The sequence below is a fragment of the Vitis riparia genome, chromosome 19, assembly GCF_004353265.1.
Source record: "Vitis riparia cultivar Riparia Gloire de Montpellier isolate 1030 chromosome 19, EGFV_Vit.rip_1.0, whole genome shotgun sequence".
Taxonomy (NCBI): domain Eukaryota; kingdom Viridiplantae; phylum Streptophyta; class Magnoliopsida; order Vitales; family Vitaceae; genus Vitis; species Vitis riparia.
In genome coordinates this window covers 14722075-14744971 of record NC_048449.1, presented here as the reverse complement: position 1 = coordinate 14744971, position 22897 = coordinate 14722075, and the positions used below count along the sequence as shown (strand labels likewise).

The following is a 22897-nucleotide window of genomic DNA, read 5'->3' as shown; positions in this document are numbered from 1 at the left end:
ACATGGAAAGAGTCTTATCTATTTTGGCTGCCATGAATGTCAAGCTAGTCAAGCATTGTGAGAAGTGGGATGCAACAGTTTGAAACTAAAGGACAAAGTGTATCTCAGGGGGAAGTACAAGCCCTCGATCACTAGAAGAGATGATTTGCAGGGGTTGATGCTATGTTTGAGGATTTATAGTGGTCCTATGAGAATCATAAGCTAGAATATAATAGGACTGGAGTCTAGAAAGAAAAGGAGAGTAGTGAAGGATTTCTCCTTCATGAATCTCCAAACTTTGTAGGCAATGTATGGACATCAAGAAACAAGGAGTGGGGGAATTTACCAACTTGTGGGTTTTTAGAAGGGATCTTAATAATATGGAATTCAAGCAAACACATCTATTTAGACTCATTTGTAGGACCTTTGTCAATTTCAATTAGGCTAGCTTCCAATGGAGGAGATTTTTGGTTTACCTTGGTGTATGGTCCCAGTAGTCCAACTCTTAGAAGGGACTTTTAAACGAAGCTATTAGGTCTTTTTGTTATAACCTATCCAAATTGGTGTGTAGGGTGTGACTTCAATGTCATGAGGAGAATTTCAGGAAAAAAAAAAAAAAAATGGGCAGTTCAAGATTAACCCCTTGCATGAGAGATTTCGATGATTTCATTAAAGAAAGTGAGTTAGTTGATCCTCCACTTAGAAATGTTCTATTTACTTGGTTCAATTTATAAGAACCCCCTATTTGCAAAAGGCTAAATAGATTCTTATTTTCAAATAACTAGGAGCAAAACTTTCCACATAGCCTCCTAGAAACTTTACCCAAGTTCACCTCTTACCATTGCCCAATTGTGTTAGACACTGACTCATTCAATTAAGGCCTAGCTCCATTTAGATTTGAAAATATGTAGTTGCTTCACCCAAACTTTAAAGATGGTTTTAGCTCATGGTGGAAAGAGTTTCAAGGAAAAGGGTGAGAAGGTCATAGTTTCATGAAATGATTATAATTTGTCAAATCAAAGTTGAAAGTGTGGAATAAAGGTGTATTTAAAGACATAAAGAAGAGGAAAAAAATATTCTCAAAGGTATAGTGAACATTGATGTCTATGAACTAATTTGTCTCTAGGGCTTGTAGCTCACAGGACTTCAAGGAAAAGAGAGTTGGACAATTTGTTGTTGAAGGAAGAGGTATATTTGAGGCAAAAGGATAGGGTAAGATGAGTAAAAGAAGGGGATTACAATTCAAAATTTGCCATTAGGTGGCTAATGGAAGGAGAAACAGAAAAATCATTATATCTCTGGAGAATGAAGATGGAGCTACTTTAGTGGGATTTTTCGAGAAATTTTATGTTAGGCCCCTTGAAGATTCATAGAAGCTAGAAGAATTGGATTGGTCTCCTATTTAAAAAAAGAAAAAACGCAAATTGTTTTGCAGAAGTTTGTAAACTTGTCTTTCAATTAGACAAGAAAAAGGCCCTGGGGCCAAACAATTTCTCCAGAGCAGTGTTTAAGGAGTGTTGGGATGTGGTAAAGAGGATCTATTAAAGGTGTTTATGGAGTTTCATAACAACAAGGTAATTACCCAAAGCATCAATGCAACCTTTATAGCTCTAGTACCGAAAAAGAAACCATAAAAATATTAGACTTTACGCCTATCAACCTGCTCACAAGCTTGTGTTAAGATCATAGCCAAAGTTATTTTAGGCCGCATCTAATGAGTCCTTCATAAAACTGTCCACTTTTCTTAGGATGCCTTTGTAGAGGGGAGACAAATCCTAGACACGATATTAATAGTTAACGAAATGGTGGATGAGGAGAAGATTGGGGAAGGAAGAAGTGGTTTTCAAAATTGATTTTTGAAAAGGTTTATGACCATGTGGATTGAGGTTTTTTTGTACCATGCACTTGATAGAAAGGGTTTCACTAAAAGATGAAATCATGGATGAGGGGATGTTTGAACTCAACAAACTTTGCGGTTTTTTCTTATGAATTCATATATAAACAACAATGGTTAGCTAACACTCATCCTCTTCTCTTAAGTAGATCTAAGGTTAAGAATCGTTTCCAAAAGTTGAGCTCTTCTTTTTTCCTTGATTAGAATCTCTTCCCTTCTTTCTAGTCTCCAACCATTACAAGGAAGTCAAAACTTCATCCTCAAAACATTCGACAAGCATCCCCACACGATCAAAATGTTGACCGAAGAGTCAACTTTTTCCCTTAAGAGGAAGTTTGTAAAGTTGTCTTTTAGTTAGACAAAGAAAAGGCTCCTAAGCCAAGTGGTTTCTCCATAGAAGTATTTCAATGATGTTAAGATGTGATGAAGGAGGATGGATTAAAAGTGTTTATAAAGTTTCATAATAACAGGGTAATCAACCAAAGTACAAATGCTACCTTCATTACTCTTATGCCAAAAGGAAGTTAAGCCACCAAAATATCAAACTTTAAACCTATTAGCTTAGTCCCAAGCTTGTATAAAATCATAGATAAGGTTCTTCCAAGTTGCATCCAAAGAGTCCTTCATGAAACCATCTACATTTCCCAAGGAGATCTATAGAGAAAGGAATGGTCTTTAAAATGGATTTTGAAAAGGTCAATGACCATGTTGATTGGGGTTTTTTTGGACCTTGCACCAGATAAAAGGTGTTTACTACTAGATAGAGATCATGGATGAGGGAATGTTTTTCCTCAACAAGTTTTGCAATCTTAGGAAATAGAAATGCCAAGGGATGCAGCCAAAGGATTAAGGCAAGGAGACTCACTATGTCATCTTCTTTTCGCCAAGCAACAAATGTTTAAAGCAAAATGCTAATAAGGGTAGAGGAAAGTGGTATTCTAAAAGGGTTCCTAGTAGGCAGGAGTAGAACTAGGGAGTCACATTTTTAATTTGCAAACAACACTATCTTTTTTTCTAACACCAATCCAGAAGAGTTACAAAATCTTAAGCTTATCCTGTTGATTTTTGGGTATATTTCAAGACTTAAGATCAATTTAGACGAAAGGAAAATGCATAAGAAATAGACTTACTAGCCTCGACAAGAGGGCAGGGTGCATCTGGTTTTTCCAACATTGCTAATGAGGTTTCTAAATGCATGATCTCCCCCTTTTTGAAGCCTTTAATGTCCATGGCTAGCTCTTCTTGTTGGTCCTCCATGGTTAAATGAGCCTGACTCTGTACCTATACTTAGAAAGGATTGTAAGGACGTTGAAGGTCTCTGTGGAGAGGAAGACCTTCTTGGTTAGGTTTGAAGGCGAGTCCAGTGGAAAATGGTGCTCGCTTACAGAGCATAGTAGAGGCTCTGTTTCCACCTTAGGTTTTGAAAAGGAAGAGGTTGGGTGGCTGATCAAATATTTAACGAAGGCCATCGAACTGAAGAGTTACATGGGTTTCAACAGAAAACACTGAGGAAAATCCAGTGTCCATTTAATGGAGGTATGCTTCAACAACCATGGAAGGTTTATAAGGCTTTCAAAGTTCGCCTCCAACAGAAAGTCAACTTTCCTGGTAATACTTGAGGGCGAGAAGGGCAGGGGCTGGGAGAAACTAAAAAGTGTGTTGTCTTCAATGTTGGTGGTCCCCTCCTATAATTTATATGAAAAGGAAAGGCAATGCAGTGAGGAAAGATTTATCCACAAACATGTGGGTCCTTTGTGTCGGTCCTTCGCGAATGTAATCAGAGAAGAAGGATCGAGGAGAGGAGGCCTTGTTCCTGTTGGGAGGTGGGCGAGAGTTGTGGTGTGCGAATGTACTGCAAATTGTGATAATTGGGTTGAAGTTGGTCGTGCTCTGGCGAGAAGATTAGGGCAAAAAGGTGTGGTGACTATCATTCCCTTCTCAGGTAGAAAAGGTTTATTTTTTGTAGAAACTATAGAAAAAGCTCTCTCTCTCCAAGATTGAAGGTTTCTCAAGATTAAAGGAGGGTATACAATCCAGTTGAGAAGGTGGTCGCCAAGGGAAAATTCGGAAGTCGTGGGAAAGTTCAGAGGAGGATGGATAAAATTACGAGGATTGCCCTTTCATTTATGGTCTGAGGAACATCTGAAGAAAATTGTGGAACAGTGGGAGACAGTGACAGAGATCGATTGGCAAACGTTGAAATTGTTTGATCTTTGCCAGGCGAGGGTGAGAATTTTAATGAAAGAACGGTCAGTTCTCTCAGCTTTGATTAAGGTGTTAGATGGGGGATGGGTGTTCACAATTTCTGTTGCAGTGGTCGGAGTTGAAGAAGTTAGGCGAGGTAGAGAAATGGGTGAGTCAACCCGAGAGGATTTTGTGCCTCACTCGTGGACATGTGGTGGAAGACGGGTTGAGAGAGATGGATCAATGACTAATGGAAGTTCTTCTGTTGGGGCAATTGGCAAAATGAAGAAGGGAGGAGAAAGTCAAAAGGCCAAAACAATTCTCGTGGGGACACATGGCAAGAGAGGATTGGAAGTGGTGAACAGTTGGTTCTTGCCCTCCTTGTCGTCCATTTTGAATTCAAACAAACAAAGACTAGGGCCAGCTGGGTTAGAGCAGGTGGGCGAAGCTTGGGCCGAAGGGGACAAGGCCCACTCAAATGATGAGGAAGGGCATCGGGCCTCTAATTCAAAGCAAGAGAGAAGGGCCCAATCTCCTCTTAATCCCAGTCCATTGGTAGAAGCAAACTTGGGCTGGGAGAGGGGCTTTAATTTAAAAGGCCAGTTGAAATTGTTTGATCTTTGCAAGGCGAGGGTGAGAATTTTAATGAACGGTCAGTTTTCCCAGCTTTGATCGAGGTGTTAAATGGGGGATGGGTGTTCACAATTTCTATTGCAGTGGTCGGAGTTGAAGAAGTTAGGCGAGGTAAAGAAATGGGTGAGTCAACCCGGGAGGATTTTGCGCCTCACTCATGGACATGTGGTGGAAGACGGGTTGAGAGAGATAGATCAACGACTGATGGAAGTTCTTCTGTTGGGGCAGTTGGCAAAATGAATAAGGGAGGAGAAAGTCAAAAGGCTAAAACAATTCCCGTGGGGACACATGGCAAGAGAGGACCGGAAGTGGTGAACAATTGGTTCCTACCCTCCTCCTCGTCCATTTTGAATTCAAACAAACAGAGACTAAGGCCAGCTAGGTTAGAGCAGGTGGGCGAAGCTTGGGCCGAAGGGGACAAGGCCTACTCAAATGATGAGGAAGGGCATCGGGCCTCTAATTCAAAGCAAGAGAGAAGGGCCCAATCTCCTCTTAATCTCAATCCATTGGTAGAAGCAAACTTGAGCTGGGAGAGGGGCTTTAATTTAAAAGGCCCGTTTTCGAAGTTGGGCCAAGAAACGGGAGGTAAGAAGCCCATTTTTTAGAAAGGCTCATTACGAAGAGAAGACTCCTGCAATGGGAAAGGGGAACTTAGTCTTAGAGGTATCTGATGTTCAGCCGAGGGGCTTCGCGATGAAAGAGGTGAATTTTGGTTCAAAGAAGCTGTGGACTACTCTTTTTCCTCCAAGTTTTGGTCACCGACAGGGGTTTCGAAGCCGAAGCGAGCCTCTAACACATGAGAAGCCATCGTCAAATTGTGAAGCTCCTCCAAAGGAAGATGCTTTCAAGGGGGAACACAGATGGTACGAGGATTCAGTGCGAGTCGTCTCACTTGTTGTCGATCGTCAGGGTTCCGAAAGAGGTGTTCGAGGGAAGGGGCTTCGTCGTCAAGAAGAGATGCGGTTTTGCGCAAACCCTCTAACGATGAAGACAGAGAAGGCTATAAGGGCCTCTTGGGTTTTGATCATTGTGGCTCATCAATCACAATTTTTCCTTCTAATCCAGTAATCAGAGAAAAAGGGTTCAACTTTGTGGGGACTTATGGAATGTTGGTAGCGGAAAACTTGGAGGTATCTTCGTTTTCACCTTCTCAGTCATCTTTGTCAACTTTTCCCCCTTCCTGTGGCTTAGCACTTCCACCTTTGAGTCCTTCTATTCCCGTTCTTCCCAATTCAGTCATTCAGTCTCAGTATCCTATGAAAAATCGAGTTACTTCTGAAATTTTTTCCAAAAAAGACGATGTTGGTACTTTATGTCAAGTGTCTGTTGGCAATCCTAACTTTGATGTTGTGGAGTCCCAATTTGCTCATCTGAACCAAATGCCCGAGGGTTTTAACCCCCTTAAGTCTATGCCCAACATGCCTAATGAGGTCTCCAACCTCGTTACAGTTAGCCAAGGTGAAGCTAAGTTCTTCTCGTTGGGCGAGTTCCAAATAGAAGGCCTTTCTCCCAAGAAAATGGCTAAAGTTCGTGACGTCTTAAGTTCTCTGAATATTAAGGTGTATTCTAGGCAGAAGAACAGATTCTCCACAGGTATTTGAGACTTGTTGGAACTGGTTTGGAGGTTTAGGGTCAGTACGGTTTATCCATGAAAATCATTAGTTCAAATACCCCTAGGGATCTAGGAAAAAACAAAGGGTGGTTAAAGATTTTCTGCGGCTAGAGAATCCGGATGTTGTGATGATTCAGGAAACAAAAAGGGTGGTGTGTGATAGAAGGCTTGTTGGTAGTGTCTGGACGGTTAGAAATAAGGAGTGGGTTGCTCTTCTGGCATGCGGGGCTGTAGGTGAGATTTTGATTATTTGGGACTCTAAAAAACTGTGCAGAAAGGAGGTGGTAATAGGCTCCTTTTCTATCTTAGTCAAGTTTGTGTTGGATGGATGCGGACCCTGTGGTTGTCCACAATTTATGGCCCAAACAGTCCCTTCCATACGAAGGATTTTTGGGTGGAGCTTTTAGACATTTTTTGCCTTTCTTTTCCTTTATGGTGTGTGGGTGGTGATTTTAATGTTATAAGGAGAAGTTTAGAAAATTTGGGAGACTCTAGTTTAACTTCAAGCATGAGGGACTTTGATTGTTTTAGAGACTATGAATTACTTGACCCCCCTTTACGAAATGCACCATTCACTTGGTCAAACATGCAAGAGTCACCTGTGTGTAAGAGATTGGATCAGTTTCTTTACTCAAATGAGTGGGAGCATTTCTTCCCTCAAAGGCTTCAAGAAGTTCTTCCTAAATGGACATTGGATCATTGGCCAATAGTTTTGGATACCAATCCTTTCAAGCGGGGCCCAACACCTTTTAGGTTTGAGAATATGTGGCTGCAACATCCTAGCTTCAAAGAGTGCTTCAGTAGTTGGTGGAGAGGTTTTCAAGGAAATGGTTGGGAATGTCACAAGTTCATAAGGAAATTATAATTTGTTAAGGCCAAATTGAAAGATTGGAATAAGGATTCTTTTGGAGAGCTAAACAAAAGGAAAAAAAGCATCCTAAATGAAATAGCTAACTTTGATGTCGTTGAGCAAGAAGGGGTTCTCACTTCTGAACTTTCAGCTCAAAGAGCTTTAAGAAAAGGGGAGCTAGAGGAATTAATTTTGAGGGAAGAAATTCAATGGAGACAAAAAGCGAAGGTGAAATGGGTTAAAGAAAGGGATTGCAATTCAAAGTTTTTTCACAAAGTGGCTAATGGCAAACGAAATAGGAAATTCATCAAGTTTTTGGAGAACGAAAGAAATACAAGAATTCTCGAGGATAGGTGGAGAACTTTAGAGATGATATGGGTTTTAGTCTATTTCTATTCATCTTTTTAGGTCTCCACTATTACAGTTTTTAAGGGCATTCACTTCCACATTATTCAATTTGATTGAATTTTGATATATAAATTAAAAGCGTTAAAATAGCAATGTTGAGTTGTTTTGATGTCTATTGGAGTGTAATTCTTTTCCTCTGTTTCTTATTTGTTTTTGTAATTTAGGGAAGGATTTCTGATCCTTCTTTTGTAATATCATATTTTTTGTGAATTATGGTTTTGTTCCCAATTAAAAATAAAATAAGAACCAAACAAATAAAAATAAATAAATAAACTTGCAAAAAAGGTGATCTTTTATGATTTGATCAAATCCAATCACTTGGAAACCATAGAAGTAAGGAAATAAACCACCCGCTTTCATGCATCTAATTGTCAATTCAACCTTGTGCTTAAGAACAAAAGAATATTCATGTAAACAAGAAATTCACTTTTCATGTCAATGATTTAACTTCTTTTAAGAGTTTGGTGCTTCATGATCTGAATATAAAACAAAATCTTTATAAATAAGATAAAATTGCCAATAAAGAAGTGCTTGTACCAACACATAGAATTCCTTGTTATAAATTGAATATTGTAGGCATATGTGAGAATAATTGTATATATTGATTTGAGGAAAAACTGTATATCTATAGGCAGCTATACGATGAGGAAAAAAATGGAAAAACTCCTAAAAATCTGTCCCAAAACTCATGGAAATTTTAATTCTAACTTCATAATTTAAATTGTTATATACAACTATTGACTATCTATTAAGAGGTTCATGCAACTATTGACTATCCTATTGAGAGGTTCAATACTAGCCACTTGAAACTTCATCCATAGGTTTGTGTCATGTGAAAACCTAGTAGACTGATGATTAGCCTTGTGTTTATTCAATGCCCTAGCACTTACTCTTTGGCAAAGACTTCTTTAATAAATCACCATATATTGTGTGGCTCCTAGTGAGATTCAAAGGATGTTAAAGATCCCATTTCAAGGTTTGGCTATATAGTAGAAAGAAGTGTGTCCTATGGTTCAATGCTATATTGACTATTATGTGGATAAAATAGACAAGAATAATTGAAAGAACTTTCCTTAATAGTATAACTTCCCAAGATCATTAATGTGATAGGTGTGTTTTATTAAACTCCCTAGGTTCTAACCATGCTTTGAAATATTGGTAAATATGGATATATCGGTACTTGGATTTTACGGATATATCGGAAATATCAGAGAAATATCAGTGGATATTTTGACAAAAATATAAGTAAGGCGAAAATTATTCAAAATTCATGGAAATATTTGGAGAAACTCCAGAAATGATCAAATAAATAAAAATACACATGTTAAAGTTATTTTCTAAGTATAATTGACATAGGTATAGCTAAACAAAAAAATATCAGAAAGCAAGGATATGTCGGTATTAATAATTTATTATTTATTTAATCAAATTATTTTTAATTTATAAAATATTAGGATTTAATTATTATTTTTTTATATTTTCGTATTTTTTGAATAAATTTATATTTTTAATATTTTAAAATAAAAACATTCAAAATTAAATAAAATTAAAAGGATAAATCTAAAAAAAAAATTAAAAGTGAAGTGATAGTAATTTTTTAAAATAGAATTAATGAGATAAATGATGATACATCTAATATTAAAACTATAATTTATTTAATTCAAATGCATTCAATAATGTAAAATAAATGATGATGCATATATGATTTTTTAATATTTATATTTTTTTATATTTAATGATCATATAAATGATATTAAAATACTTGTTAAGAAATTTATAATGGTGGTTTTTATATATTTATTAATTAATTAAATAAAATTTTAAATAGAATAATAAGAATTTATTTATTTTTTTTAATAATAAATTTTAACATATTTATTATCTACATATATTAACAAAGAAGAAGTTGGCCCAACCGCCCAGCAGTAACTAGGCTTGAACCTAAGCCTTTTGGCCTAGGCTTGAATCTTGGCAATAGCGGCAACAAGGCAAAAATATTTGAAATTTGACTGGTTTGATGCGCTAAGCCCACCAACTCCATGTTGACCAAAGTTTGACTTCCCGAAATATCGGGAAATTTCCCGAAAAATCAGCAAAAAGCCAATAAATGCTAATATTTTGACGAAATTCTAGAAAAATCGATGAAAAATCGATCAAACGACTTTCGATATTGAATATAGTGTCGGCCTCACCCGATAAGCGAAATTTCGCCGATATTTTGGTGAAAAATCGCGACATTTCAAACCATGGTTCTAACAAAGGAGTTTGAAGGCGTTCACAATGAGGAGTATATCGTTGGATTCACTTGTTGTTTGTAATTTTACAAATACAAATGCTGCATTCATTGATATATGGAGGTTTCCTTCCCTAGCATCTTTTAAGCTAAATCTTGCCAACAGTTTGCTAGGCATCTTGGTCAAACGGGGATTGGCCATATGTTTAAAAACCATTTCAAATGACAATATCTTAGCCCTCTCAAAACCAGCTAGTAGAGACTTGGCTATTGAGGTAAAGATTTGATCTCTTGTAGAGGCCATAAAGGGGGGAAAGGTTTAGGCTTACAATGTTTTTTGGATTGAAGGTAACTCCACTATCATGATCCAAGGACAACAAAGAAAAATACCTCATTTGGAGATACGCCCATTTAATAAAGGAGACACCACATTATTCTAGAGAATTGCTAGCGGAATATAAAGCAAAGAGGAGGTATCATAATTAATACACAAATTTCCTAGCCAAGAGAGGGGCATCTACTTCAAAAGTCCTTTAAGGTCATTTAGCATGTGTATAGAGCTACTATACTATGATTACTTATCTTTCAATTTAATGTCATGAAAGAACACATCCTTTCTTTTCCAAGTCCTTACTATTCCAGAATTAATTTTTTGTTGCTTCTTACCAATATATGGAGTGCATTAGTTAGACATTTTAAAATTAAAAGATTAGCAAATTTCAAACAAAAGTGTATCTGCATGCAAATTATTTGAAGTGAAAGGCAAACTAAACATCTATCAACTATAAAAAAGAAATAAATAAATAAAAAATTGTTTTATGAAATAAGTACAACAACAAACCTTTTGTTCTGGAGAACCAGTACCCCTTGACTTTTTATTCCACAACTCCTGAAGGCCTTTCAAATTCCCATTTTCTTGATCCAAATTATTAGAGTATCTGGAGTTTCCATCACTCAATCGCTGTCCTTTATTCTTCCTAAGAAAGCTCATACCAGAGGGCCTTTGATGTTGAGCAATGGAAGAATGTCGTCTCAAAGCAGACAAGACCTCCTCCGTTGTGCTCCTAATTTCAGATCCAAAAACACAGGAATCCCACTGTTTCAACCACAAGAGGACCTACAGAACAACAATACAAGGTTAATTAATCATGAAAAAAAATCAAACAAACAGAAACTCCAAATGTAAATAAGCCTTCTAAGGTTTTGGCTTTGTAGGAACTTCAAACTAACACTATGAACAATATGTTCACCTCACGATTTGTCTGTTCATCACTGAGAAGCTCTGTAAATGAACTTGGAGCATATTTATCCACCCAAAGCTGTTCATTGACCACTCGTGTTTCAGGGAGGATTGCATCATTCTGCAATTCAGAACTTGCTTGCAAAGCCTAAGCATGACAACAATATTCATAAGAAACATTATAATGTGTAGAAAATATTTTCTAAAAGGGAAACAACTTCAATGTTCCTACCCCTAAAAATTAATATTGTACATCACATAGCATGATAAAATTTAAGATAATTTCTAACTTTATATATGAATTGAGACAAGGGTTAATTTTTGGATTTCTTTAGTGAAAATTTGGTGGTTCATATGGCCTTTTGCATAAAACTTCATAAGATCTTCTAATAATAAAAGTCATCAGAGAGTCCCAGTTATGCAGCAGACACTTCAAAAGGAGTTGCGGCTAGCTTGAGCACAATACTCTCAAACATGTTTCAGACATTTCTCAGATGTGTCCAAAATTTTGAATAATTTTTTCATGGCCTAAATAAATCAAACATTCAGTGGAAAAGTATAAGGTATTTCAAAATTTATCATGTCATAAATTGATGTCATATTGGACTTGTGTCTCATGTCCAAATCCTATTCAAACTTAACCTCTTCCCAAGGTGATGTACTCATGTCTCATGTCTACGTCCATGCTATAAAGTATCAAAATTAACCACTTCCAAGGTTCTCAATTACCAGAAGAGCTTCAAGGCCCCAATGGATCATTCTGGTTTTATCAAGTAGCTGTCATCCACTAAATTTTCTTAGGACCCTCATAGGATTCAAATCATAAGATGATGTGTTACCCATATAGACAAAATGGAAGCTTCTATATTGGTAACCTGATTTTGTGAAACAGTGATATGAACAAAAGCAGTTCATGAATCTGATCAGAACAAAAAAACAAGAATAAATTGATATTCTGCAATAAAGGTGACCAGTTAGGAAAGCTTCGATGCTACTTACAGCATATTAATGAATTTTTTATACACAAAACCAAGTGATTTTCTTTAATTCATCAAGTTAAATATATGTTCAATGAAAGAAAAGAAAAAAGAGCATTGACATCAAACATGAATTATTACAAGTTGTTTTCACAAATAGAACACTAAATAATACCATTGCCCAAAAAAAAAAAAAAACCAAGAAAAAAAACGATATACCTTTGTGAAAGCATCTTGTTCCACTCTTTGCATTAGAACACTAATGGGTTCCAAAATAAGACCTGTAAAGTGGATAGATTGGGAAAAGATCAAAGGCCTGGAATCAACTAATTCAAATATTAATTTTGTGCAAAAATAATATCATATACAAATGAATAAGGATGTCTACAGAATCTTGGAATTATACAAAGTGAGCAATGTCACAAGGACTCAATCTGTGAAAAAAATGCCCTTGACTCCCATTCATGGCAGGTAGAGTACCACAGAAATCACTCCATGTAACAGATAAAAGAAAACAGAAACATAAGATCTGAGTACAAACAATGTCTCAAAGTCGCTATCTATAGTGTTACAGGTAAAGCATAAATCCTGATACTGATACAAACTAATAGCACTAATCTAAGAATGCATAATGTACTCTACTGAATGAAGAATGGAATGGAAGAAAACAGATTGATTGCATATAGTCAAAGTCTTTTGACATTTTGATCGATCAAGTTAGAGGTAGGGTGCTGGCAAGATCACAAAGAGGATCAAAGGATTCTCAGAGTGGATTAAGTTTGGAGCTAAGCATTTGTCTTTGTTGCTGCAAGGGGTGGAAGTATGTTGTCAGGATGTAAATCTGAATAGCTTCAGAAAGGCCTAGACAGATAGGAGGAAGAAGTTTCAACTTGGAGCTCAGGAGCAATGTAGCTGGCACATTCTCCTCATGTGTTATGTTTGCTCAATGGAGGCAAAGAGATTTTCCCTTGTGTTCCCAAAAGGAAGGAGAGTATTAAGGGGGTGGGTGGTGCTAGCCAGAAAGTTAAGAGCCCTTGATGTAGAGCTTCCCCTTGGATTTTTTGAGGTACTCAAAGCCAACAATTCCCTTGCTCCAGGTTGTATAGCCAAGAGCATCAAAGAAGGAACACCTTTTAGTAATGCAGTAAAAGATGGTTGGAGGGGTGTGGGCAAGGTTGTGTGGTTTCAATTTGGAGGTTTGGATTTTTTCAACAAAATGCAGGCCATAAATCAATGTTTAGTGGGAAAATGGGGTAAGGTCTCAAGTGAGACACTATTTCTTCCATCCTGAAAGTCTTGGGTTAAGTATAATTGGAGAATGAGAGTGGATATCCATCTTGCCTTCATAGGTGGCTTTCCTATTTTATTTGAGTTTGGATTTAGTTATGAAGTCAAAAGGTCCTTAGAAAAGAGTGACAATGTTCAAGAGGAAGAGGCTATTGTAAAAAAAAAAAGGGTTCTAAAGGTTGGCTAACTTAGGGAAGGAGATAAGGTGGCTGAATCTTAGGTGAAGATTATGGGTCTTCCTTTGTTTTTGTGGCATAGAGGCTTTTTTAAGCAATTAGGTGAAGCTTGTGGAGGCTTCATAGTTGTAGATGAAGACACTGCAGTGCGCTGAAATTTATAGTGGGAGAGGTAGTAGTAAAAACAGATGGAAGGAAGGTCCCAAGAAGTTTGCAAGTTATGGTAGGAAAGCTTTACTTCGCCATTCAACTGTGGTGGGAGATTCCACCATGGATGTTGGTGGTGAAGCCGCTCAAGCTTAGGTAGGGGCTGGAGGTTGGAGAGGACTTGGACGGTGCTTTACACATCGCAGCGAGACTAGGGTTGGTGGACCATATGCAAACAAACATGGGGATGTTTGCATGTCACCCCATGAAATGAAGGGGGTTGCATTAGGTATAGCGTGGATGGAGGCTTAGGCACTATGGATGCGTGTTGTGTTTCTTTTAAAGGGGAAGGTCTAGGCCTAATGGAGATGATTGGCCCTTTAGCATTACGAGAGCCTTATGCAATCTCTCATCAGGCTAAAACCATGAGCTCTAGCAATCGTGAGGGTTTCGAAGGTTCATTACTCTCTGACATGATTGTGAGTGTCAAGGATGATCTCAAACCCACGGTTGAGAAGAGATTTCTAGTTAAGGTTGTGTTGTTGACTCCTATGGATGTAATCCTAGTGAAGGAGGCCTCCTACTTCCCAAGTAAGCTTCCTTACTCCATACTCTATTAGGGCACGGGGCATTCTCTCCTTTTTCAATCTCAAATGGCAATCTTCCAATGGAAAAGACAATAGGGAGTATGGTTCACTGGGATAACCCTCTTAATGGGTCTTTTCCAAAGGCTGAAAATTTAATGGTTGGAACTTTCTGCTTTATTCTGAAAAATGGAATGATGGTGGAGATGTTAGCAAGCACTATGAGAGGTGGTTGTAGTGATCAAGAAGAAGGATTCATTGAGGAGCCTTCCTCATTATGTGATTCCCCTCCATGTAGAGCGAGCCAAATCTTCAACTGCTCCACGGATACCTTCAAAAATTAGCAACTTTCAACATATTTGAGGGAATGTCAATTGAGGATCTTAAGGAAGAAAATAATGGCTTCTTAAAAGGGTTGGAGAATAGAAAGAGGAGCAAAGATTTAAGTCGAGTAATAAAAAAGAATTTGGCACTTGGATCCAGATTTAAGAGGAGACTTCGCAAAGTGGAGTGCTCCATTAACCATAATTCAGCTTCAAGAAAAGGGAGGAGGAATAGAAGCTATTTAGAGATATGCAAAGTTTAGTGAAGAAGATTTGAATCCTTTTGTCCTCTTTGCATCTTGAGAAGGAAATCCAAAGCCTCGAGTGCTCAGTCAATTATAATAGTGTTTCAACCACAGTAAAAGGAAAGGGGAGGGGGGTGCGGAGTTAGTGGCAGGGGTCTCTATTGACCACTAGTGGTTCGACTAGGGGTTCTTTGTTCATTCTAGGTAAGGTTTTTTATGTTTTTCTCTTTTTTGGTTTTTCGCTAAGGGGTTTCCAGCCCTTGTTGGAGCTAGGTGTTGGTGGGACGGTGGGTTTTAATCTTTCTCTCTTCTTTTATTGCTTGCCTATGGGTCATATTTGTATACTCCGTGTGTGCTTTGTTGTGCCTTTTTGCAAGCGTTTTTAATATATTTTGCTTATTTACCTATCAAAAAGAAAATATTTGAATCCTTTTGTGAAAGATTTGAAAGTCATATTAATGATATAGAAAAGCGGAAAGTAGCAAAGGCTTTGATCACATTGTAGAGGGTAAACCTAGTTCATCTAGAAGAGACCAAGGTGTAATAAATGTCGAGTTAATTGGTGAGGAATTTAGGAGTACATAGAATATAAATTGGGGTAATGTGGAAGCCAAAGGGCAAGTAGGGGGTATTTTAGTTTTTTTGGGACAATAAGGTCATGAAGCTTCTGGAGGTCGAAATGGGGTGCCTTCTCTTTCATGTTGGTTTAAGAACTGCAAGGATAATTTTATTTAGATGCTTTTAGGAGTGTATAGGTCAATTCATAATGGAGAGAGAGAGAGAGGATCTATGGTCAAAATTGGGAGATATTAGAGCATTGTGGAGCAACCCTTGTTGCATTGGAAGGGATCTTAATGTTTGTCAAATTCCTAGGGGAAAGAAGAAATTTGAAGATCATAGATGAGCTTCAATTGAGGGATCGTCCCCTTGCGGCGGGTCTTTTACTTAGTGTGGTGATCTAAATATTCAATCCTTTTCTAGACTGGATAGCTACCTTGATTCAAAAGAGTGGGAAAGTCACTTCAATTGTTTGACCCAAAGTGTGTTGCCTAAACTTGTTTTTGATCCTGCTCCTATTTTATTGATGAAAGAGAGATGAGGAAGGGCAAAATGCCTTTTGGGTTTGAAAATATGAAGCTAAATGTAGAAGGTTTTAAAGACCTAGTTAGAAATTGGTGGGAAGGCTACAATGTTAATGGCTCTTATAGCCACATTTTAGCTAGCAAACTAAAGGCTTTGAAGCAGGATCCACAAGTCTAGAATAGAGAGGTGGTAGGGAATTTGTCTACTAATAAAGTTGCAACTCTCAACAAGATTGGTTTCGGGATGCAAAAACAAAGGAGACCGCCCTTTCAATGGAGGAAAGTGAGGTTAAGAGGGGATAATGGAGGAGTTCAGAATGTAGGTAGTAATACAATAGATCTCCTAGAGGTAGAAACCACGAGAATTATGGCTAAAAGAAAGAGAAAAAAAATTCTAAAGTTCTTCCACGAAATGTCAAATTCCCATAGAAGGACTTATTTGGTTACAATTAAAGTGAACTTTAAGCGGGAGGAGAGCTTCAAAGAAGGCCTTATTTGATGAATTAGTTGATAGTCCATATGGAGAAAAAAGGTGGAGGCTTAGGCATCAAAAATTTGTCTATTCTAAACAAGGCCTTCCTTGGAAAATGGTGTTAGAGATTGCAACTAAGAATAATCCCTTTGGAAGCAAGTCATTATAGGGAAGAGTGGGGAGGAAGAGGACGGATGGTGCTCGAGAGCATCGAAGGAAATGATATGGGGTGGAGTTGTGGAAGGCTATTAAGAGCAAGTGAGAGGAGTTTCATAATAAGATTGGGTATAGGGTGGGAAACGGTAGGAGGGTACAACAATGATTCCCTAGAAGAGGCTTTTCCTAAGTTGTTCTCTATGGTCCCTACTAAAGATGTACAATTGACTAATTTGTGGGAGTAGAGTAGGTAGAGAGGTTGTTGGAATCCCTTGTTTACAAGACAAAACATCGACTAAGAGTGAGGAGAGGTGTAGGTTTTTTAAGAGATTGCAAGGGCAAATAATTAGAAGGGATGTAGAGGATATCATAATTTAGTTGGATATCAAAGAGTGGCAAATTTATAGTTAAATCGCTTTATTCCTTAAGAAATCATAGAATGGAGGCATTTCCATCTGGCATTATATGGACCATGGGTTCCAATGATAGTTGACTTTTTTGTTTGGAAGCTTTATGGGGAACATTCTAACTTCAAATCAACTCAAAAGGAGGGGTTCACAGTTGTCGGGTAAGTGTTATTTGTGTAAAGTAAAGGAAGAAACGATGGACCATATCCTCCTTCATTGTTCCAAAGCAGTCATGCTTTGGCAATTAATTTATGCTCTATTAGGTGTTCAGTAAGTGGTGATCTCCTTAGTTCGAGATGTCCTTCTAAGCTGGCACATACCCTTTGTAGGAAAACAGTGTGGAGAGCAGCTCCTTTATTTTGATTTTTGGAGTAGAGAAATAAGAGAGCTTTCGAGAACACTAAAAATGCAGATCGAGCAATTAAACAACTATTTATGTACAATTTTTTAGAATAGGTTAGGGTACACACAAGAGACAGCTCTTTGTCAATGATCAACGCTATCGATAGTTGAACTCTAAGAGTCTAAGTAAGGCAAGGGTGTTGTTTTTTGTGTTTCCCTCTACCATGTTTCATGTGTGCCCTTTTGATAAGCACTTTTAATACAATTGATCCTTACCTATCAAAAAGACCATGCCAAATTGTTGCAAATTTCTTTCATTTAGAACATCTGATAACTTGGTACCTCCTTTCCAAAAGAATAAACATAAAAGAAATCCAAAAAGAGTATTCATTCTATCATGTCCCTAAATTGTCTTGCATTCAAAGGAACAACACTTACAACCATAACGTTCGAATGCTAGTTAGTGAATTCAAGACATGTGTCAAGGCAAATCTCAAGAAACATGCATAACACCATAAACCTAATTTGCAAGAGTCATGTGGGGCATAGCTTAATACACAAGGATCACTTCATGACTGACTGCAGATCCGACATAATTTTCAGAAATAAGTCTCTCACAACATAATAAAAATATCAAAATCATACTAAACTCAATTCAGTGAAACCTTAGTCCTAACAATTAGGGGTGTTAGGTAAATCCTATTTTGCCACTTGCCCCTACTTGAGGTAATATCCTCCCTTTAAAATCATGTGACCTTCTCAAAATTCCAGTTTGTCAACCCTTGAAGCCAAAATTCCAGTTTGTTAACACTTGAAGCTGGAACTTGGTTGTCTGGACAATTGTGATGAAACTATTTTGATACACTTCAGGTCAAGCTATAACCTAAACTTCCAAACAAAATAAGAAATATGATTATTTGGTTTGCTAGTGACTAATATACTTTGGCTGGAGGTTCCTCGATAAAAATCTAATCAAAAATCAGAGTTCAAGCTAATATTTCACAGAAATAATAAAAAGAAGAACAATGATGAAATTCTTCAACAAATTAATATGATAGGGCAAATGCAGTTCCCTCTCTATATCATCAACATCCAAGCAATTATGGCAGTGATTCCACAATTGAACTTCATTTGGTTGCCAAGAAGATGAGGAAAAAGAAAAGGGAAAAAGAAAAGGAAAATAAAAAGGTAAAAACTCAAAACACCACTTTCAACTAAACAATTGCCGCATTGAACTAAGTGGAGCTCTGGTGATTATGTTGTTTTTCAGGATCCAGACATAGCAAAATTTAAAGACATGTTTGGTTCTGTTACCAGAAAACGGTTTTCAAAAACCAAAATTGTGTTGTGGTCAGTTGATAAATACGCCCTAGAATTCATAGATTGCATTTACTGTTCTTTTCCTCCATTCTCTCGGTAACCAAACAGCTACCACAAAACTAGACTCACCCTTGGTGCGTCCCTCTAAATCAAGTTTCTTCAACCTCCCGTCGCTCCCAGTCGCGCTAATCTTCAAGTAAACCCTGTCGCCACCTGGTCCAGTCACCGGAATACAATCACCGTCAATCTCTGACGCGTATCGCGAAACGATTCTCTCCTCATCAACAACCATAGGCTCCAAATCACCGTCACTGTCCTGCGGCAGCGAGTACCGCAGCCAATCTTCCTCAGCTCCGGTCTCAGACAGATCAGCTTTGCTACGCTTTCCAGAATCGGGGGCATCTGGTCCGTCGGATAGGGGGCGTTTCTGGCCATTGACTTGAGGTTGTGAGAGTGGTGAAGGAGGTTCAGGGAGCTGTTCTTCTTCTTCTTCAGGGTAGGGTTCTGGGGGTTCTTGGTCTTCGTAGTCTTCGAGGTCTTGGTGGAGGTGAGAATTGGCTTCCAGCCATTCGAGCTCTTCTGGGAGGGGAATGTACATGTTGGCGTCCATTGATGGGTGAAGGTGGGCAGGAGAATGGTTGCAGAGAAGTGATTGAGATTCTGGCACTCGTTTGGCGGGAAAGTGAAGAGAATAGCGACAAAGCCGGGTTAAGGTGGTATTGGTGGTACTTAAGGGAAGGAGAAAAAATAAATGTTTAAAGAGAAATAATTTTCTTGCATTTGATTTTATTATGAAAAAATAGGGGGAGAAAATCTAGTATAATTAAAATTATTATTAGTTAATATATTTCAAAAATATTTAATCTTTATAAAAAAAATAAAAATAAATATCTTAGTGACTTTAAAATTATTCTAGCATTTTCTGTTTTTCTATTTTTTTTTTTCTCCTCCATTTTTCTCTATCATTTTTTTGATAATCAAAGATAGTCTATAAGGGTATATAATAAATTAATCTAATCACTCCATAACTTAATTTAAATTCATTAATTAGATATATTTAATAAAATAATTTAATATTATAAATGAATTTTAAGTAATAAGTCAAAAAAAATAACTTATTTTTAATCTTTAATTTTTTTTTTTTTTTGCATCATTTAATAATATATGGTAGTGGTATATTTTACAAGTATAGTTCTACATCTACTACATATCTTTTATAATAAATGTTCATAGTTATCTCATATATTTATCATACTGTAAATAGATGTTTAACAAATAAAGTTATTATTTAAGCTTAACAAAAATAAATACGAATTAAAATTAATGAAGATAAATATTAATTAAAATCAGTGAAGATAAATATTAGTTAAAATTAATAAGAATAAATATATTAATTAGATGATTTATAATCAAATTTAAATTAACTTTATTAAACAACCTTAAATCTTAAAGTTAAAAATAAATAATAAGTTTTAAATAATAGTTTAAGAATAATTTAATTTAAAGTCAACTTAACTTATCAAGTAATAAGTATTAAATTTTACAAAACACCCTTTTAAGTGGTAAAAATTTTAATACCAAAATTATAGGTGCTCAATTTTATAAATAAAAAGTGTTTTGTATTATTTTAATTCAAAGTACTAAATTTAATTTGAATATTCAATAATAGAAATAATGAAAGTTTGTTTTATTCTTTACAAATTTAAGGAATATTTGGTAAACTTAATACTTATTACTTAATGACTTAAGTTGACTTTAAGTTAAATCATACTTCAGTCATTGATTTAAAACTTATTACTTTAAGTATCAAGGTTGTTTGATAGAATTAATTTAAAATTTATTATAAATCATCAAATTGATATATTTATTCTCATAAATTATTATTTGGGTAAGAGAGATCAAATAACAATGGAGGTCATGAAGTAGCAAAAGAGATTATGAGAAATTATGACAAATGATGATAAAAAAGTAAAATAAAGATGTAAATTTAAAAATGAGTTAATTATTTTTACTTATTACTTAAAGTTGTTTTGTTGAATTTCTTTTTCAATGATGTGCTTTTTTTTATACTTATCAATAAGATAAAAAAAAAATTGAATTTAGAACAGAATAGGCACATTATGGAGGTCATGGAGTAGCAAAAGAGATTATAAGAAATTATGACAAATGATGGTAAAAAAGTAAAATAAATATGTAAATTTAAAAATGAGTTAATTGTTTTTACTTATTACCTAAAATTGTTTTTAACTTTAAGTTATTTTACCAAATATACTTAATTTACTTAACAACTTAAATTAAGTCATTAAGTCACTTTGAGTTATTAAATTGGTTTACTAAACACACATTTAATTTCATAGTTATCATATGCTATTCATAAATCTTTAAACATTGTGCATAATATTTAATGGAAATAAAATTATATTGTTTAAGTGAAATGGATAAATTTTTTATCAATAATACAATTTTACATATTATGGTTAAAATTAATATATATAATTAATGATTATATTTTAGCCATCATTTATTTGGAAAGACTATATATTTATTAGTAAATTTTTCATGAAGAAAATAATTGGTATGAAGCACTCATGCAACACTCCATTTTCACTTTAAAATTTTAGCTATAAGAATAAAATTAAGTAAAAAGAGTTTTTATTTATAGTTTAAATTATATTTTATGGACCCCGCATTTCGGCTCATGCGCTTCTACTAGATGGCAAGCTCGATTTTTATTTTGAAAATGATTTTATTTATTAGAATATGACTTGGAGTCACCACTTATTTTTGTTTTATTTTTAAAGGGTAAACAAAATAAGAAAGAAAACTTTAAGTCTGACTCCTTATTTTGAAAAAAGTGGTATGTGAAAAACTGGATCGGGTTCGGGGGTCAGGTTACTTATCGGAAAGGTACGGTAACGACTGTAGCACCCTCTAAGTCCCTAAAGTTGGGTCTCTACTAATAAAATTAAGTTGACATGACAATTGATAAATGAATCAATGAATCCCTAAATGATCATGCGCATATGAGAATTAGAACATGCAGAGAGAATGACCAAGACGCGAGTAAATACATACCTTGGTAATGAACCACCATGCACTATCAAGAAATGGGGTTAGTGCACAATTAATGAATACAAAATATAGCTCGTGTGTCACTAAACAGATAAAGAACCATCAACAGCACACATGGCATTCATTTCAAATTCACTTTTATTTTGGTGAAAATTTATTTGATGTTGGGTCCCCACCAAAGCCCAATTTATTTTGCATGGATCAATTCCCATAACTCCATTATTTGGAATTACGGGATTTGATTTCTTGCTTATTTTAAAATATTTTTTAAAAAGGGATGGAGAGTTGTGAATTAAATCATTTGGAAATCAAGTTATTCGGAAAAAATAGTTTCAAATGCATGCATGCAGATATGGACTGTGAAAATAAGCCAAGGTAAGTGACCATGCATGGCCCTGTAAGGATGGGACCTACATTTTGTGATGCATACTCAATGGCTTCTCACTATAATCATGAAGTGCATAACTCGCAATGATAGAATTCCATCTTACTATGGTCTTCTCTGGCATCTGATCATAGACTCACTGAACATCTCCAATGCTCCCACATTTACCATACATGTTCATCAGTGCTCAAGCCATAAAGCATCTCCATCTACACTTGTCTTCAAAGAATAAGAGTGTAACTGTTCTCTAGCAAAACTGAGCCTCAATTTAGAAGATACCTGAATCATGGCTACAAACGTCTAAAACCCAACATTAGAGGATTCTTGTCATGTCATTAGAAACAATCAGAAAGCCTTGAAACAATCTCCAGCATTCGCAAGTCTCCCAATTATCATTAACTTAACAACCAGAAAATATGAAAATTCATTAACTTAAGAATACCGAAATATATTCTAAGCCAAAAATAAAAAAACATAAAATACATAAAAGAAATTAAATAAATAATCCCCATGGCCTTAGGGATTTTGTTGCATATTTGGTAACTAAAACTTGGATAAAATCCAAATTACTAAAATAGTCCTACAACCAAAGATAGGGTTAGTGAAAAAAGAAAAACCCAACATGCCCAATTGCCATTAAAAAAAAAGGGCCCAAAAAGAGGCTAAAAAATTGAGCCCAAACAACAAAAAACAATTTGGTCCAAACTCAATCTTATAATTGCACGCCCTTTGCGTAACCTTACTTCAATCAGCCATATCTCCCTCGTTTCAACTTTCAATTGAAATCCATTTGAAGCACTGGATTTTTGACTTCCTAAGATTCAAAATCATATATGATTTGCCCTAAAAAGATTATAGGATGTAGCCCCGATTTTGAGTTGAAGTCAAT

The 22897-nt window shown here is 36.0% G+C and overlaps 1 protein-coding gene across 7 annotated transcripts in view; it reads right to left on the bottom strand.

Moving 5' to 3' along the window:
- The window catches only part of LOC117908998 (chromosome transmission fidelity protein 18 homolog), a 48560-nt gene extending 29327 nt beyond the window's left edge, over nucleotides 1-19233 (bottom strand). For all 7 annotated transcript variants that reach the window (XM_034822887.1, XM_034822888.1, XM_034822886.1 and 4 more), the window contains exons 1-4: nucleotides 18681-19233; nucleotides 12230-12291; nucleotides 11044-11181; nucleotides 10635-10910 (exon numbers count right to left, since the gene is read on the bottom strand). In XM_034822887.1, the coding sequence (XP_034678778.1) occupies nucleotides 10635-10910; nucleotides 11044-11181; nucleotides 12230-12291; nucleotides 18681-19161 (957 nt within the window). In that variant the 5' untranslated portion in view covers nucleotides 19162-19233. The remainder of the gene's footprint in view (nucleotides 1-10634; nucleotides 10911-11043; nucleotides 11182-12229; nucleotides 12292-18680) is intronic.
- Nucleotides 19234-22897: the final 3664 nt, after the last annotated feature.